Below are 18,997 nucleotides of genomic sequence, written 5' to 3' on the forward strand. Positions count from 1 at the left end.
CACACTAATCACACTTGAAAAGATTTATAGTCACATTTAGCTAAAGATACGATGCATCTAGAGATATGGGGATATAAAAGAACAAATATTATTAACCATCTTCAATAAAACAAAACAGAGTATTTTAGTCAGTGGTTCTCTAGTGCGGGCCTCTAGAGGTGGGGCAATGTGCCTCTGGAAGAGGGCGTGAAATAAAGTAAAATAAATAACTGAGCGAGGGAGAATAAACAAAGAGCTTGCTGATGGTATCTTGCTGATATTTATTTCATATTTACACGTTTACAAATGATTAATACAAAAATTGTGTTTAGGGGCATGAACCCACTGAACCCCATTAAGATCCTGTATCACAGCCTGCAATTAAACTAACTTACTAACTAACTAAAACAGTTTTATGCATCCTGATCTGCCAGAATCTTGAACCACAGTTCACAGACAGCCACTTTTACAGTACAGCGGTCCCTCGTTTATCGCGAGAGTTACGTTCTAAAAATAACCCGCGATAGGTGAAATCCGCGAAGTAGCCAACTTTATTTTTATTTTTTACAATTATTATAGATGTTTTAAGGCTGTAAATCCCCCCACTACACACTTTATACACTTTTCTCAGACAGACACGAACATTTTCATGCTTTTCTCTCTTGTTTAAACACTCTCAAAGTTCAAACCTTTGTAGAAAAATAACTCCAGTATCATAGAATGAAACCAAAGACACCCGCAGCTGCCTTTGACGGTGCAAAACGTTTCATCGACATTGTTGTGTTTGTTGGAGAGAAAACTTACAAACACACAGTACAGCACTTCAGAGTCACACTGCTAGCGATCAAAGATTTATGTAAAACTGACAAGCTGGAGGCATTCTGTACTGTACAGGAGACACGGCACGAGAACCGCGCTATAGCGAGGGACCACTGTAAACGCAGCAGCTGTAAGACTGCTGTAGGGTCATGAGTCCTCCAGTAGAGGGAGCTCCTCCCTTTGGAGTTATCACACTGACGCACATTAGTGACCAGGAAGTCAAGCTGGTCCAGTGGCCTCCTAGATTTCTCAAGTCTGCGTGATGTTATCATTATGTTGATAACATATCTAAGAAAAACAGGTTAGAGAGTGGCTTCATTCTTATCTGCGACTGTATTGACTGAGTTAGTGTGCTGTCAATGTACTTCAGAACTGCGTAATAGCAGCATGTACTGTAAAGGTAATATACTGTTGTTCTCCTCGACATCAAAAAATACTACATAAACATAATCTGCACAATTCATTGGAGTTTCCTCTGCTAGACTAAACCATCATCTGACAATATTGCCACAACAAGGATGTTTTAATATAAAGGTACAACATGGCTGAGGTCTTATAAATGTTACAGTCATGGCTTTGCACAGATATATTTCTTTACTGTTATCAAGTGATTCTATGAATATTTTGAATATATAATGCAGTGTACATACATGAATCTGTTTGTTTACATAGAGATCATTTCAAGTCCAAATGTCATGAACAAGTAGAGCTGCTGACATTGTAAGTAAGAACTTTCTACAGCTAAGTTATTGGCGGCATTTGTGTAATAACACAATGTACTTCATTGTATAACATTTTAATGAAGATGCAAAAGTATAAAGCTGCCTTTAATAATGGAAATAGCCACTGAGCAGGATTACAGGGCAAGCATGGCTGGTGCAACTCTGAGGCTTAAGGAGCACCATTAATCCCAAAGTGCTGGCATCTTCATCTTGACTTGGTTTTTGTTGACTCCTAAAAACACAAAGAGCTCAGTCAGTTGCTCATGTGTTCAGTAGTAAGTTGTCATTGTCTGAATTACAGACTCACCACCATCAGATGGCCGTTCTTTGCCCTGTAGACCATCGACTCCTGGCCACTCTTGAAGTCGACAAACCCCTCTCTGCCCGGCTGAATGTCAAACCGCACACTGCATTTTAAAATATATATATATATAAATAATTCCACATAAAAATGTTATTATTTATGATTTTTACCACTTTCATATTTCAAATTCAAATATTGCCACACATGATGCAGACTCTGTACCTGCCCTGCACCACGTGGATGCAGTTCTGCTTGTTAGCAATAACACTCAGCTTAGTCAAGGCCTCAAACAGGAAGTCACACTGCAGAACCAGATCACCCTGAAAGGACAAATCAGTGCTCTGTTAAATGTTGTGACTTTTCCTCTGGAATCTAAATGGCAGACATGAACTGCTTTAATTTATGGTCTCTCCAACAGTGTCCTTAGACATATTTGACGTTCGCTATATGGACAAAAGTACCAGGCCACACCTTTTAATCTTTGAATTCAGGTGTTTTCAGTTCTTTTACCCAGCCTTTACAAACATTTGTGAAATAACAGATTGTTATAAAGAGCTCACTGAATTCAAGTGTGATACTTGTGTGATAATAGGAGCCAATCATTGTAACAAGTCAGGTAGTGAAATTTCTTTCTTCCTAGATATCCCAAGATCAGCTTTATTAAGGATTTTTTAAAAAGTAGAAGCATTTAGGAAATATGAATGTTTGTTTTTGTCACTGAAAAGTCAAAATTTCAGATTGTTATCTTAAGATTTTGCCTTACCAATCCAAATTTAGGCTGAGTGTTATGCTGAGAATTACTAACTCAAACTACTGAGAAAATCATTTAAAACTGACCCCAAAAACAGACAAAAATGTTAAAAATTGCGGTTTTTACATTAAAATTATGAGATAATAATACAAAATTTTGACTTACAGATAGGAAAAAAAAAAAATTTTGAGTCAGAGAAAAAACATTCAGAGGCCAAAACAAGCTTCGATAAGGGGTCTTGATGCATGCTTAATCATCCAGGTGAGTAAATCTCCAAAAGTTGATTCTGTTCATCTGGACGTAGCGTTTTCAACTGGAGAAACGTTGATCAATGGTCATGAGAATTTGCATAATTATGATGAAGGAACTGACCTCCCAGCCCATTGTTGCTTCAGTGGGCTGGTTTCAGTCATTATGCAAATGTACTGTTTATAAGATTGGGGAAACCTGCAGTCAGCTGAGACTGAAGAAGTCACTTGGATGAGTGACAAAACGTTTCTCCCACTGAAGCAGCTACGTCCAGATGAGCAGAATCAACTTTTGGGGAAGCTTCCACAAGGATCAACAGTGACTCATCCATTACACTGTAGACTGTATTAAGTTACAGAGCAGGTTTGCTGAGTGCTAAGGCTCATGTTCCATAAAAGTCGCCATTGTTTTCCTGACTCAGTAACTGCAACGCTCCAGACCTCCTCTGGTATTAACATCAGCACAAAAACTGCACTGGGAGCTTCATGGCTCCTCAAGCTGTAATGTGTAGTTAGCCCAGCACTTTTGTTCATATAGTTTATATTTTTCATCTTAAATTCAAAGACTAATTATAATATCTAATTAAAATATCATTATAAGAAAAACACTCCAAACTGTTTTTAAATGTCCTTGGTGTTTTAATGATGGTGCCAGCAGTTGTGAAGTCCAGACACTAAATGATTCACATCATTTTCATATTCATTAAGCTATTTAGCGAACTCTTGTGCCCTGCTAATTGGAGGCATTATCACGCTGGAAGAGACCACTGCCTTAGTGCAGAAATGTTTGATCAAAGGATAACAGTGACCACTTAGAACAACTTTGTACTGATTTGTGGTAATCTTTCCCTGGCCCTCCCTACAGCATGATCTTCCACATCCACTCACTTTAGGGTTTAACAGTTGAGTTTTGTTTTTCTTACCCATCTGTACAGTATAAACTGTATAATGTTAAAATTTACAGCTGCTATGGACAGCGGTGTCCTGGTACCTTTTGCTTGCTGTCATCACACGTGACATGAAGGATCAGGAAGTTGTCACTGAGGTTGCTGACCGACACACCTTGAAAAAACAAGGTTAACCTTAAAATACTGATAAAATAACTGTATGTTAATATACTACAGATGACAATGTGTTCTTTGTTTTATTTCCTCACTTGTTACCTTTCAGTGAGCTGTAATCTATCCACTGTTTGATCTTAGCCTCTTCCACCAAGTAGGCAGCTTCCTGGGTGAAGATGAGCTGCCGGAGTCGAGGCCTGAAGCCGTTCCTGTCGTACTTCACCACTGGTACACTGTACTGTGGAGGTCCCGCTCAAAGATCAGATAGGGTGAAAAAACAAACAAACAGACAACCACACACAAGTCAAAGACAGTGTACTGACTAAATACTAATATTATGATTTACCTTGACTTTCTCATGTTGAATCATCTGAAGCACCTTGATGCTAATATCTTCTGCACCTTAACAAATATTAATACATTTTAACAATCAGTGAGAACAGCAATCACTCAGTCCATCATATATTTAGCAGCAGGAGAGGGTTTGCAGAAACAACAATAATGGCCAGTAAACAAGTCCATGCATTTGTCAAACTATAGCAGATTAGTGTTATATATTATATGTATTAGTCTTATCTATTTTATGCATGTAAGTCCACTTTATGTTAAGAAAATAGTACTGTGGTCTTACAGATCCTGGTGTCTGCGAATGGTCTGCACACACTGAAGGGATAGTTTTCTTTTTTCCCTTTGAACAAGGCGCTGGTCTGTGCTTTTAACAGCAGCTGCAAAGAAGATGTTAAACAGAGAGTATTTTAAGATCAACCTTGGAGATCTGTTGCACAAACTGCTTCCAGAAATAACACATCATGTCATGATCTAAAGAAACCCAAGAAGAGATGAGAAACAAAGTCATTGACATGTATCAGTTTGGAAAGAATTACAAAGCCATTTTTTGGCTTTGGGACTTCACTGAACCACAGTGAGAGCCACTGCCCAAGATGAAGGTTTTGGAGTAGTCTAGACAAAGTCCGAACCTTAATCCAACCAGTTTTACGTTTGGGAGCAATGTCACATAGCGACATGTGGATTTGGAGAGATTTTTTGCCCTAATAAATGAAAAAATTCATTTAAAAACTGAATTTTGTATTTACTCAAGTAATGCTTGTCTAATACTAGCATTTCTTTGATGATCTGAAACATTTAAGTGTGACAAATATGTAGAAAATTAAGAAAGCAAGAATGTTTTTTTTTTCACAGCAGCATGTATAAAGACACTGGTGTTGATAGGCAGAGCAAGTTTACGTTATGTTTTACATTCATTGAACTTCCTGCTCACTTACGACGGATTGTACCTGTGCTTTCCTTTGGGGAGTGATTCCTAGAACGTACTTCCTCACCATGTGGCGAATGTAGATCTTCTTCAAGACCTGGGAAACCTGGAGGATGAACAGGAGTGTTGAATGGGCTCTGTTATGTGATATTACAAAACATGCAGCCTGACATTTAAATATCACTCACTTCCTGCAATATAGGAGGAGGAGTGAGCCAAGAGTCTTTTTCCAGGACAGTTTTGGGAAGGTTTTCCTTAAGCCGCGTGAGGTAGCTGTGCCTCACATATGCCAGGTACTCGCTGTTGTCAGTGCAGGCCGGTTGATGTCTATTCATGAAGCCTTTAATGAACCTAGAACAAATCAATAGATCGGTAACCTCACTTAATAAAAGTTCCCAAATAGCTTTCTCACAGCCATTACACCCACCTGCAACCATCAGAAGCCATTTAACTGTCAAACATGTTAACTTACTTCTTGATGACCTTGACAGCCCATGCTCTCCTCTGACGTTCCCTCCTAGCCATCAGTCCTCTCCAGCAGGTCTCAATCTTTGTGGCTATTTTGATTAGACAAGGCATTGTTTGTTTTAAGTTTAGTGGGTGCTGATAAATCAAGATGGTTCTGGACCATTAACTAATAGGTTATAAACAAATGTCATGCCCTACCAGCCTCTCTCTGTTTCACATAGTTTCCTTTCACCTTGTAGCCTTTGTACTTTGCCTGAATCCTTGTTGCTGCAGTAAAGGTTAAAAGGTTCAAAAGGTTGTTGATGTTTGCTATAGAAACAAAAATGAATTTTCAGCACAATATCTCACCCAGCTTGTGTTTGCAGACTTGAAAAGCATCTTCTGTTGCAAACAGAGTTCTCGGGTGGCGGATAAAAATCTTTGTCCTTGCGATGAAGGCAAACAGAGAGATTTCCAAAAATGTCTTTTTCCAGGTTAGTCAGCAGCACCCATCTGAAATATGATACTCATCCATTCTGCCTACCTTCCCATCTTGTACTCATCAGATTTATAGCCCAGGTGTTTGATCAGACACCTCACACCTTCTGCTGCAGTTCCTTTCCAGTTGGGCCAAGTGTCAGGACACAGAGGTTTATACCTGAGCACAGAAGGTTAGCAAAATCCAATTTTTGTTTTTCATTTTACATGAGAAACATTAACATAATTAACAGAAGCATAGAGCATTGTCAGCGTGCTACCTCTGGAGAAAGATTTCATATTTGCGACGATAAGCAAAACCAGCACGCCTGACCCTCAGGTGTTCCATCAGTCCCAGGTATTTCACCTGATGCCTTACCAACACGTCATCAAAGTGTCCTGCAGGAGACACCACGAAACTAAGAGGTCAGCAGCAGCATGTGCTGATTAAATCTAGACTGACTAGGATGTCTCTTTATAGAAATACCAGATTTTTGATACTCAAGGTCTCACCTGGCTGCTTGGCTTCATTGGGTTTAATGCAGCGGACGTACCAGGGTTCTTTCATCATTAGGATCTCAGTCAGACCCACCAGGCTATTCTTAAACTGAGTCACTACCTAAGGAGTCACAGGAAAGTGGCAGATTACTCCTAAATTCACTGACATTAGTGAGACACTGAGTTTCTATATCTTGTATTGCTCTTACAGTTTCAGGTCTCCTCTTGCTATCCGGTTCAGTAGAAGGAAAACAGTGTTTGATGATGGCATTCTTGGACTGCCGCATAACCTAAGGAGAACAGGAAAACTGTGAGCATCTAAAAGGTTAGGCAGTTACTAGGGGTGCAACTATACATGTATCGGCATTGAACCGTTCGATACAGTGCTTTCGGTTCGGTACGCATATGTATAGAACAATACAAAATTTATAATTTATTTTAAAAAAAAATTTCTGACGATGCTGTCTGTGTTGAGAGCTCAGTGGATCTGCGTTCGACTACTCCGCCTAGGCTGCACTGTCGAGCGCAGATCCACTGAGCGCAGCGCAAGCTAGCGAGACAGAAGCTAAGCTCGTTGCAACATGGCAACTGCCTCAACGATACCCGAAATTGAACCTCCCCCACCCTCATTCAGATCTGGCGTTTGGAACTATTTTGGTTTTCATGTGAAGCATGACCCTGATGGTAAGCGCGTCATGGACAAAAGTAAAACAGTATGTCGGATGTGCCACGCAATGCTCAGTTATTGGTGGGAACTAGTGCATTAGCGCAGTTAGCTCGTTAACGTGTTGACGCCGTCCAGCCCCACGCACGGGGCGATCCGCGGTAACTCGTTAACGGAGATTTGCCGAGTTATGGCGTTAACGTCATTTTAACGAGATTAACGCTGACAGCACGAGTGGGAACATGACGAATATGACTGCACATTTACGCCGACATCATCTTAGTGCAAAGACAAGTGGAAGCAGACAAAAACAACAAGCACGCATGCTACAAGCTTTACCCGAGTCATTAGCACATGATTCTCCTTATGGGGACCTGATATGTTTAATATGCTGCTGAGAATATACCCCAGAAGAAACGTATAGTATAGCTTTTATTTTAGAAAGAGCCTTTTCTCTGTAATAAACTCTCTTTTCCAAAGATGAGTGATTTCTCGATCAGATAGATTTATTTTTTTTATTATTTTGTTGTTTCAGCAACATTAAATTTAAAAACTGTTTGTTTGAGTTAAAATATATATTTATAATTTTAATAAATGACAAATTAAAAAGGCATGAACATTTTTTTGTATCGAAAAAATATCGAACCGTGACACCAAAGTATCGAACTGAACCGTGAATTTTGTGTATCGTTGCACCTCTAGCAGTTACACATTTGTAGGCATCATTTCAGTTCCAGTTTTCCTTATTTAATAGCGGTATTAGAAGTCACATTTTTTGTAATAAGGAATCACCATCCACTAAACTGTCATCTTTACTGGGTTAAATTACATAACAGTTAAATTACCTCTTTCCCATTTCGATACAAAAGATCATTGTTTTTGTCCAAGAATCCTGAAAGTTTAAAGAACAAAAAGAAGCTTTAAGAGTGAAGCTATTTGCTCTGTAGTAAGTCTGTAAGCATCAGTTTGCTGGGTTTATGACACTATTGACACATTTTAGCATTTTTCTGTTGTTACACTGACTAATTCAGTGGCATTATAACAGAAAAAAGATATCAATAGTATTTAACGTCTTACCAACAACACAGTATGTAACTTCCCCAGCGTAGTGGAGGAGGCGGAAGTCTCCTCTTTCCAGAGTTTTCCTCGTCTTTTGGTCTGCAAGTTTGTGTCTGCAGGAAGTGTAGTTAGTGTAGATTTGTATTATACTTGCAATTTGATTGTTTGTTGACAACATTAATTCACCACATGTCACCTGTAAAAACTCACGTGACAAAATGAGGGTGGCCACCAATCTTGTCCTCCATCTTTTCCAGGAAGGTGAGATCTGTGGCCTCTCCAGGCCGTAAACATTCCTCATCCTATGAGAGAACAGCAAGAATTATGGCATGTTTTAGTTCACCAGCACGGTTTTTGATGTGATGCCTTTTTTTTACCAGTAAAGAAATGATTCCTCTGAATTTCTCCTCCACAAGATCACAGATGATCTTGTTGTTGAAATATGGCACTGGTTCCCACTGTGTAAAAGAGAGAAAAAAAAACAGAAGAACATTATTTTCTTCTTGTAAATCAGCTGTTCTTGAACCCACATATGTGAAGCAGATTGACTGAATAATCTTATTACTTCGATTCCTTCCATCTCGTACTCCTCCTGCTCTGATTTCAGGGTCAGCTCGATAAAAAGCTGCTGCAGCTTCTCATTGCAGTAGTTGATGCAAAACTGTTCAAAGCTATGAAACAGAAATCAGTCACTGTCACTGTCTTTAATTTGACACCTTTGCTACTGAAGAATCAGTCTCTCTGTGCATTATCTCACCTGTTTACACTGAAAACCTCAAACCCATAGATGTCCAGAAGGCCAATCACGGTTTTCCTGGAGGAGTCCTTTATATAGAAGTGCACATATAAGAGGACAGGACTTTAACACTGAGATTAGACATGCTGTAGACAAGCAATTCTGAAGCATTTCAAGCTCATGTGCTGACTTTACTTTGAGCCAATAAAATTACACTGTGGAGAGAAAATCAGCCCAAAAAGACTGCCAGATATTCAAATCAGATGTTTGCAGATTCACAACCTGTCAATAGACTACCTCAGGACTGCTACCTAACCTTGTTAGCCCAAATCGCTCCCTTTTTCTGTGAGGACAATAAGTTGGGTTGCTTTGTTGCTCACCATGTTAGCCAGCGACTCATTGATCTTGTTGACTAGCCAGCTGAAAGTGCGGCCGTAGATGGCTTTGGCAAGGGCGTCCCTGGCATACACTGCATGGTCCACAGAGAAGGGACTAAATACCTTTAAGATCAGAATAATGTCAATTAATGTAATTTAGCATTACAAGCAAGTTAAAATTATTTTATAAGTTAACATATATGCTACCTCCTCTGATTTGGCTTCGATCTTCCTGTGGGTTAAGCCCTGTTGTAGCACCTGGTTAGGAATACCCAGCAACTGCAACCGTGAAGGAAAAGCAAATCATGTGGCATCAAATTTCTTCGCGGTATCATCAGAAAGTTGCATGAAGGGGGACAAATTGTTTATACTACCTGCTGTTTTCTTGGATTTTACCTTTGACACCCATTGCATCTCCTGGTTGTTGTTAAGTGTGGCGTATCCTCGAGCATCTGCCTCAAACTTGATATTTCCCATGTGGAGCACACTGGCAATTATTCCAAAGAGGTTCTGTATGAAATCCAGAGATAAATGGTTTTAAATTAATCTCCAACACAAAGACTGTAGAAAGATTTAATGTGCAGCCTCACCTCAATGTCACTTTCGCTCAAGTCTATAACAGACAGGGCCTTCCGTACTGTCTTCCAGTCACTTTTATCATTGATAGAGCTGACTTTGGCACATTTCCCCTGAAAAAATCAAATAAAAAAGTTCAGTAAAGATGTTGGGTTTTGGGGGGGTTATGAGCAACATAAATGTCGTTAATTGTTTCCCTGACCTGCACCAAGTAGCGGTAGTGCTTGCAGTTTCTCTCTAGACCAAGCCAGCGGAGCAGATCTTCTTCTCCTCCTTCCACCAGCTGGTAGAATATATGGAAGTTTCTTTCTCCGTGGTTCTGGTGGACCACGCGGGACTTCTCCAGCAGGTAACTGAGGATGTGACCCCCAACTGCACCACCCTGAAAGAGAAAAGGTCATCTTTAACATGTAGCAAATGCCTAAGGTGAAACCTGAAGTCATTGCGGTTGCATTGCAACATGATTTAGATTTGTCTACCTGGTGGTCAAACTGGATGTCCATATATTTTCCAAAGCGGCTTGAGTTGTCATTCTTCAAGGTTTTGGCATTTCCAAAAGCCTGAAATTTGAAAACAAAACAAGGAAGAAAATGTGTTTAAAAAAAAACTGCACAGGATCTTGCACAGCAGAAGCTTTAGCACGCATATCCAGGACACTGACCTCAAGCACGGGATTGGAAAGAAGCAGTCTGTCACGGACATTGTTGAGGACTTTGGTACTTGGACAGCTGACAGCATAGAACTGAAGGATTTTCTTTGAGGCCTCTGTTTTTCCGGCCCCACTCTCCCCTGAGATGAGGATGAAGTGGTTGTTGAACTCAGACATCATTGTGCGGAAGGCATTGTCTGCCAGCGCATAACTGAAAGCACAGCGAGAGGTCAGAGGCCAACAGGATCATTTTTAAGATGAGGCAATACATCAAGTCAAAGAGTTCTTTGAAGCTGAGCTATAATGCTTTTGTGATTGTCAGCATATTCACAGTCATATTGCTAACATGGTATTTCTAGCAGTTACATGTTAACAGTGCTCAAGATTTCATTTTACCATATTTGTATTTGCTAATCACCACAAAATGCAATAACTGAGGCTGATTAGTCATATTGTATCTTACAGTAATGTATTACAATCATCCAGTTCAGTCTTCTGGGGAACATCAATGTCCATTCGGTAATTGTCAAGATGGTTAAAGTCTATCAACCAAATGTCAACTTTGCAGGATCTACAGGTAGGTCAGGGGATTTGCAAAGACAGTAGGATTCATTCATTTGCTAGGAATCATGAATCCATCTGTTCTTTCATTTGCTGAGATATTTTAGTCTGGAATAAAGGCATGCCACATAAATCTGATCCTTAAGAAACTGAATTTTCACACGAAGCTTTAGAACAGAATTAAATACGTTTACAGCCTGGAACAAAAAACGGTTTGGGTTTCTCTCTTGTGGCCAGGAAGAGGGAGGTCTGGACTCTGTTTATACTGCTAGCCAGACCTAGATAAGTGGCAGAAAATGGATGGATGGATGGATGGATGGATGAACAGATGGATGGATGATGGTGGATGTCAGCACAAGTGACTATAGCACACAGCTGTGGTTCAGCTAAATGGAGCCACTTTAGTGGACTTCAGCTGTGTTTGTGGTTTTGTGATACCTTTTGGAACATTTTGAATATACAGTACCAGGGTGGATTTGTCCAAACTGTAACCTTAACTATGTGATAAATAGTATGGATTGCAGTTTGAAATGTCTGTGCTCCTTTTTTTGTGATGAATGAAACAATATCAGTTTACGATGCAGTCTACAGAAGCACCTTGCTAACCGAGCTAGGTAGCGTTAGCTGATCCCTTAAACATCACACTGTTCTCTAAAACATGGTCAAGTCAAAGTTGTCAAAGGCCAAAATGCCAATCTGAAGCTTCAAAATTCACTGACGTCACGGTGGCTAATTATCTTTTATGTACAGTCTATACAAATGACATGCCAGAAACAACTCTTACATGTGAGGCGGCAGCTCAAAGAAGTTGACTCCCATGTAGGTATCCATTTGCTTCTTGCTGTAGATGTCTAACTCTTTATATGGGTTGACTGAGACGAGAAGAGTCCCAATGTAAGTCTGTGGAGAAAGACAAGGAAAATAACTTATGGTCTGCAACACTTGCTTTTGATGATACTGATTGTTTTCCTTGAACATTACGTGACATTATGAGAATGTTCCCAGCATTGTGCTGTCCACGTAGCTTAACAGTGATAAGTAATTTTAGCAAAAGAAATAAGTTTAGTTAATCACTTGTCATGACCCAGTGGGTAGCACTGACCTTTAGAGTGCTCACTCTGCAAATGAAAAGAACCAGAGCTGCTGATTCAGCAACACGCAGAGCCCGATTCAGCAGAAGACAACGCAGCATTAGGACGTTGTGGGGTTGAAGGTTGAGGGCATGATGTTTAATTAGAGTAAGAGAAAGAGAAAGGCTAACCAAAATGACACCACACAGGAAAGACTCACGTAAATTAGATTCTCGTGGAACCGTTTCCTCAGGTTGTCCAGGAAGGCAGTCTCACTCGTGTAGGTGTCCAGGAGAACAAAATCCTGGATGCCAACGCGATCCCGGGCCGTCAGGGAGGCCTCCATGTTTCTCAGGATACGGTTACACCGTTCCTCCAGGCTCTAGTCCAAAGAAGGAACACATCAGTGAAATTAGATACAAAAGGGGTACCATGCTCATTTTAGTTTAGTTTAATGTGAGCAAAAGCACCAATGCCAGTATTATCAAACCATCTGCAATGTTCATCAGTCAGTTTACTGGCACTAGTTTCATGGCTTTTACTTGGTAGAAAGATGATGAGACAGGTGGTTAATGTCTTTATCAGTAAGAAGGCTGTAAAACCGATGAAGATTCAGACGTCTGGCTGTTTAAATTGACATCGACCACAACCACTCTAATGACTGATCCATCTTTAATTTACAGCAGAATGTTTCCTCATGGAAAATCGTGCAAAATCTCCCCCCTCAGGCACTGCACCTCTCACGCTTTGCAAATCCATCCAGCTGGCCTGACTGGACAGTTCTGGCTTGTTGGCCAGTTCTGGTCCACCGGCTGTATATTTGACACAGCTGAAGTTAAACAACATTGCAAAAGCTACTCTACAGATAATGTGCTATTATTATCCCTGCTGTTCGGATGGGATGGATGGAACATAAGCTCCACCTTTTTCCTTTGTGTCTTCAAAAATTATCCTGTTTTTGTTGAGGTTGTCATCAGTGAGGAACACATGCACACACACATACTTACAATCTTCTCAGCCTAGGATATACGGTAAATGTCCCAGTGGGCACCTAATTTCCTGAAAGTTTGTCCCTATATCTGTGACTTCCAGTCAGAGCCATTTCTGGCCTTGGCTACATCCTCTATGCTCATGATAAATCTAAATTCAGCCACTACTATCTAATCTGCTGCTGTGGGGGTTTTTAAGAGCCATCAATCTTGTTCGTGACAGGGACAAATTGAGTACCAAAAAATCCACGTATCCTAAATAGTAAGCTGATAATAATGATAAATACCTCTTTAAAAACACAAGTAAAAATAACATTTAAAAAAAGGTATTCAGCAAAAGTTGACACAAATATAAATTTGATCAACTTCAAAAGCCCACAAGTAGTAACATTTATTTTAGTATGCATAAATACAGGATATGTTCCGCTGCTTAATACACAACTAATTTTATGCCAGGTAAAACGATCAGCAATGCACTTTAATTACGGTGCTGCGATGTTATGAAAGAGCCATCCAGCACTGCGCTTCAGTAGTTCGGCTCTCGTCACTGCCAAGTTGACCTGTCACTAAGTCAAAGTAACTGACACTGGCAGGTCAGTCTCCAGTGAAGCAAGCTGCTGATCTACTGACCCAGCAGAAATTCACATCAAAATAAAATTAATTATGAGATCATTAAAACAGAGAAAAACTTGTTTGCATAAAGCTGCTTACCGCTAAGGTCCTCAGTGTGCGTGCCTCCAGGTACCTTTTCTGAACTGAGCTGAACATCTGGGTTTTATTGAAGGGAACACAGGAAACTCTGATAGATTACAGTCTCTGCTTCCTTCAATAGGAAACCATCAATAATGTAGTGAGTGCGCAGCAAAGGAAGCGTCACTCTAAATATGTATCTGTGTGCGGGGGCACATGTGTAGATAGATGCAACATGGGTGACAAATTAAAGGAAAGACTGAAACCCTTGACCTCGACGGTGTCAGGATCCAGTGTTTCTGTTATGGGGTGTTTTGGTGATATGCTTCAGGTACACTTGTTCCCTTGGAGGGAAGTGTTACCGTCATCTTATTTTGGGTTGTTTTGTTTTTTTTATTTGTCGTCTCTTTCAGGATGAAAAGGCCACATCCCTCCATCCATCCATTGGGTAGATGCATCAAAATCAACCCAATTCAACAACTATGTGAGACTTTAAATTAACATGTTACATACAACATTCCTGTAAAATCTTCCTTTAATTAGTCACTTGTCACTACAAACTTCAGTATTGTGTCCATCCTTTAAAAGAAATGGGGAAATAAAACGCACAAAGGTACATTACTTCAGCAAAAATGAGGACATACTAATCACAGTAAACAACATCCATCCATTTAGCCATCCAGCTGCTTGTCCAGTTTTAAGGTCGCAGTGGTGTCGGAGCCTATTCTTGCTGTCATAGGGTGAAAGGCTGGGTCATCACAATAACAGGGGCCTAACTCAGAGTGACTATTAGAGTCACCGATCAGTCTAGCATGCATTTCACTGGGCAGTAAGAAGAAGAATGAATAACCAGAGAGAATCCACCTTAAACAAAATAATGAATTTAAACTCAACTAAATGTCAGCTATATGGTTTAATGACTGCAAAGCATGTAGAAGAGATTTTTTTTAATAGAGATTGACAAAATTAAGATAGTTGAAAACAGTTTCCAGTTATACAAAAATATATATTTTATCAGAAACGTTTGTAAATATGCTTCTGTTTTGTTTCTATCACACTCTGATTTAAGACAGTAGACTGAAATATACAAGCAGTAGTAGTAAAACAAGAAACTGCAAGGGCAGTCTGCTGTTGTTGGCACTCTGTAGGCATCTGTTATTGGATGTTTCACTGGGCAGCGAGTGCAGGGCAGGGATTTTCTGCCACTCAAAGGAAATCTGACCTCTGCAATCAGGCAGGAAAACCGAAGTATGCTACGAGAGGATGGAGAAAAAGCAAAGAGGCGATAGATAACAGGTTGGCTTTCTTGGCACACTGTCATCTGATTCAAACTGGGCACTAAAAAAGCAACAAAATATGTAAATGAACAAAACACAATCAAGCTTGTATGAAATATGAAATGAGCACCTATTGTAAACATCACATTTGAACAGGAAAGTTTATCTGACTGGTTGACCATCACCCGAGAGGGCGCTCCATTGTCCCTACCTATCCAGTATGGTGCAGGATCCTGTTACCCAGCCACAAAGTGGCAGTTAGCCTCCTGAAAGAGATAGCACTCCTCGTGGGCCATTGACTGACACCGTGCATCACCCAGGGCAACACACATTTAAGGGGCTACAGGTGTCTAAAGAAACCCGACCTTGAACAGGCCTCCACCACACCGGTCAAATACTGTACCTCCTCTGTTGCTACTGTTTCACACAAGCAATCGGTAACAAGCCACAAAGCCACAGCGCTCTCTTTGGAAACCTTCTTGCATTTCTGGCAAATGAAGATTTTACTTAAAATGCATTACTCATGGGGACAGTAAGCAAATATTTTGTTTGTGGTAGCACATATTAATGTTTGAGGGCACTCTGTGGGGGTGCTAAGCAAGTGAATACACAATTCACAGCCTTTTAGCCAACGTTTCACCTTGTCCTCTAACAGAGGAGATACTCTGTTATATTGATACTGATTAGCATATAGTGTCCAATATTTACTGTCCTTATTGGTAGAGAGAAGAGCCAGCAAGTACTGCGTGGCTCTGATGGCAGATATCAGCATATTTATTATACAGCATATGGTTGCAGTTGCAGAGCATCATATTTAGTAGTAAGTTTTTGTTTTCTGTTCAACACTGCATTAAGTTTGCTTTTTCATCCTGTAACTTTAACTTTAAAACAAGTCTTTACCCTTAAATGGTCTCTGTCTCGACACCACAAGAAATGCAAATGCATGAATAAACACACGCACACATCTTACTTGATGTGTGTGTACACAAAACCCATTTTAGTCATTTTCTACACTCCTGAGGGAAGTATCGGCCTCTCAAGGCACTAAGTGTGCCACTTTGCTGAGGAAGTCATGTGAGGCGTGTTTAGAGCTTTTTTGGCAAAATACAAAAAATGTTTAAAAAACAAACAAACTGCAAACTGCTCCATCAGCTGAAAAGAAGATTAATAAGGGCTGTGTGAGGGATGAAAACAAAAAACAAAAAACAGGGATGGGCTGTTACACCATCGAAATCTGTGCAAATAAACCATTTAATATTGCACAGTCTTTTATTATGCTGGAGTGATCATAATAATCATAACACATCTTTAACCCTTAGAGAGAGACCAAATTTTCCTCATATTGTCTCATTTCACTGCTCCAGTCATACTAAGTCATACTATGACTGTGGCTTTGACACAACTGCATCCAAGTTTAGTTACCTCCTTTACTTCCAAAGGCTTGTGCGTCATTGTTGGGTCAGTCTTTTGTGATGTAATTGATAAATCCAAAAGTCACTGAACTTCAGTCCACATGTATGTAAGTCGGGCAGACACAGCCCAGGACAGCAGTTTTAGTAATTGAAGATTTCTTCCATAGTGCAGTTTCTTCAAGTCAGCACAGGTATGTAACCAGTAATCTATTCTCTGCTTTGATGCTCATTGGTCTCTAATCCACATACTGGCTTGGAGCTGTCCTCTTACCACAACTAGGGACAGACTGGCTTAAGAGGAGGAGGAGGTAGAGGAGGTGGAGGAGGGTGGCACTGCTGCTTCCTGCTGGGCTGGAGTCCCTGCATTGTTGGTAATGAGGCCGTAATGAGCTGCCTGGCTATGGAAGGACTGGGCTGCTTAAACTTTCATGGAGCAGGCAGCAAACACTCATTCAGCGCTTCACCTGAGTGTTGAACAGCTATGCTGTGTGTTTAAGGAAGATAGTGCATGCATGCAGATGCGTGTGTGCATGACTGTGTGTGCATGTGCAGCTATGTAATACAAGGATGCAGTAACTTTATCCACCCAAAGACCCCTTCTCACCCTCCTCCCCACAAAATTACAGCGCAGGTATTCGATTACTGATCTTTGATTAGGCAGATGCATTTCAAACTAATTACTTGGTGCTCTATAGAGAGCGGATGATCACACCAGTTTGGAAAAAAGTTTTTAAGTTACACTTAAAAATTCAAAACTGATTTCTTGTGATTATGTAAAGCAACGGCACTGATTTGATGAAGTTTAATGTCAGCTGTTAAAAAAAAATAAGAAGCTGAGAGATGCAAAAACATACTTGTAATTAAATCTTAAACAAATATTTTAATCTGTATGGGGAACTTTTTGTTTAAGATTAAATTAACATTCACTGCTACTTTAAAAAAAAGTATTTATAAATTATTTCATACCCAAATAGAAAAGCCTTTAAAAGACACTCTAAGACAGGACTGATTTGAAGGCTCACCTCTCCGGGAAAACTTGTTTAGCATGTGGCTAAGACACAGCTCCACCCTATACAAGCCAGCAGGAAGCAGGTGTATGAATATTTAATTTAATTTAATTTGTGCAGCACAGGGCTGACTGGAGAGAGATGCTGGAACTTGCACCAGCAAACATCCCCAAACTTTCCGATACACTGAGCAGTTTTATCATAATAGATCGCATCTGGTGCTTCGGTGTCTTCTTTTTCTTGTGGTTCAGCTGGCTCGGTTGTGACACGCGTAACGTTGCCCTCTCATTCATTCTCTTTAAATTTTAACATTGCTTCCTCCAACCATCAACAAAAGCAGCTTACATTACTACCCGAAGATCGGGGGGAATCGCACGGTGACATAAGAGAGCATTCTGGTAAAATGGCCATTAACATAATGTAATCCATTATGCAACAACTGAGAGATTTCTTTAAAGAGGATTCCTTATACACTGTGCCACAGAGGCCATGTCTTATGGAAAAATAACAACTCCTTTGGCATTTTTTTTTTCTGAAGTGATTCATTTAGTCTCACACGCAATTGTGATTGAAAATATTTTTTTCTAATACTTTTTTCAGCATTAAATCAATAAAGAAGTGAAAATATGTGTTTGTTTTAAATTGGATGCCTGACATTTAAAGCACAATTTTACACCTTACAAGAAAAAGAAAGCACAGAATTAACACTATCTATCATATGTTGTACAAGGAGGAGCAGTTCTTATTATTTAAAGTTGCTTACTGTTATTGCCAGTGTCAAAGCTGAGTTATAAAGCAAGCCTTATTGATAAGATTCATAGCATCTCTTCAGCAACTGAACCAAGGTGATGATTCAGAATGACTCGGATCTGGTTTCTAAAGATTTGAAGGATGAGTGACCTCAGGTATCCTCAACACACTGTTTGTTCAAATATTCACATACTATTAAACATTCAGATAATTCCTTATTTGTGTAAACAGATTGCTGTGACCAGGGCAGGATCCTGAAGGCCAAAACCAGCTGTGAGGTTATCAGTTTTAGAGGCGTTGCCTTCAGTGACCCAATAAGCGAGCAACAGCAAACTGTTCAAGATATGTCCACATGATGTCGATCAACTCTGCTAAACGTAAGCGTTCATAGATCTGAAATGTTTAGTCTTTTTTTTGTAGATTTCAAAGCTTACCTCTGGCTCCATGCTGGGGTTCGCTGTGCAAGTCAGAGAATCTCAGCTGAGGTTTTGTACTGCTCTGCTCGAGCCCGAGCACCCAGCTGACGAGGGGACAGAGTGGCACACTGTATATTCTACCTATACACTGTATTTACGGCCATCCCATAATGCAGCAGCCTCAG

The 18,997-nt window shown here is 40.1% G+C and overlaps 1 protein-coding gene across 2 annotated transcripts; it reads right to left on the minus strand.

Moving 5' to 3' along the window:
• Positions 1–1,069: 1,069 nt before the first annotated feature.
• myo1hb (myosin IHb) lies at positions 1,070–18,849 on the minus strand. 2 transcript variants are annotated; one of them, XM_025909203.1, is made up of 32 exons: positions 18,831–18,849; positions 12,492–12,653; positions 11,986–12,101; positions 10,653–10,851; positions 10,471–10,551; positions 10,194–10,373; positions 10,006–10,104; positions 9,812–9,925; positions 9,623–9,694; positions 9,419–9,538; positions 9,060–9,127; positions 8,868–8,973; positions 8,680–8,760; positions 8,513–8,604; positions 8,321–8,415; positions 8,089–8,135; positions 6,789–6,869; positions 6,595–6,700; positions 6,363–6,480; positions 6,149–6,262; positions 5,974–6,050; positions 5,824–5,892; positions 5,630–5,714; positions 5,346–5,508; positions 5,180–5,263; positions 4,516–4,609; positions 4,231–4,286; positions 3,987–4,122; positions 3,815–3,885; positions 2,047–2,144; positions 1,828–1,927; positions 1,070–1,752 (listed from the first exon to the last, which is right to left on the minus strand). In XM_025909203.1, the coding sequence occupies exons 1-32, from the start codon at positions 18,840–18,842 to the stop codon at positions 1,726–1,728; spliced, it is 3,123 nt and encodes a 1,040-aa protein (XP_025764988.1). In that variant the 5' UTR covers positions 18,843–18,849; the 3' UTR covers positions 1,070–1,725. The 2 variants fall into 2 exon arrangements, with proteins under 2 accessions (XP_025764988.1, XP_003453900.3); XM_003453852.5 differs by lacking the exon at positions 18,831–18,849 and adding an exon at positions 13,972–14,038.
• Positions 18,850–18,997: the final 148 nt, after the last annotated feature.

Source organism: Oreochromis niloticus, linkage group LG7 (genome assembly GCF_001858045.2).
Source record: "Oreochromis niloticus isolate F11D_XX linkage group LG7, O_niloticus_UMD_NMBU, whole genome shotgun sequence".
Lineage (NCBI taxonomy): Eukaryota > Metazoa > Chordata > Actinopteri > Cichliformes > Cichlidae > Oreochromis > Oreochromis niloticus.

What these genes read in the sequence shown, in the direction of transcription:
- myo1hb (XM_003453852.5), bottom strand. Translation starts at nt 14,028, where the DNA reads ATGTTCAGCTCAGTTCAGAAAAGGTACCTGGAGGCACGCACACTGAGG. An exon ending in AGTCTGCAAACACAAGCTGG is followed by an intron (nt 5,893 to 5,973) that starts GTGAGATATTGT and finishes CCTTTACTGCAG; the next exon opens with CAACAAGGATTCAGGCAAAG. An exon ending in GTGATGACAGCAAGCAAAAG is followed by an intron (nt 2,145 to 3,814) that starts GTACCAGGACAC and finishes TTGTCCTTTCAG; the next exon opens with GGTGATCTGGTTCTGCAGTG.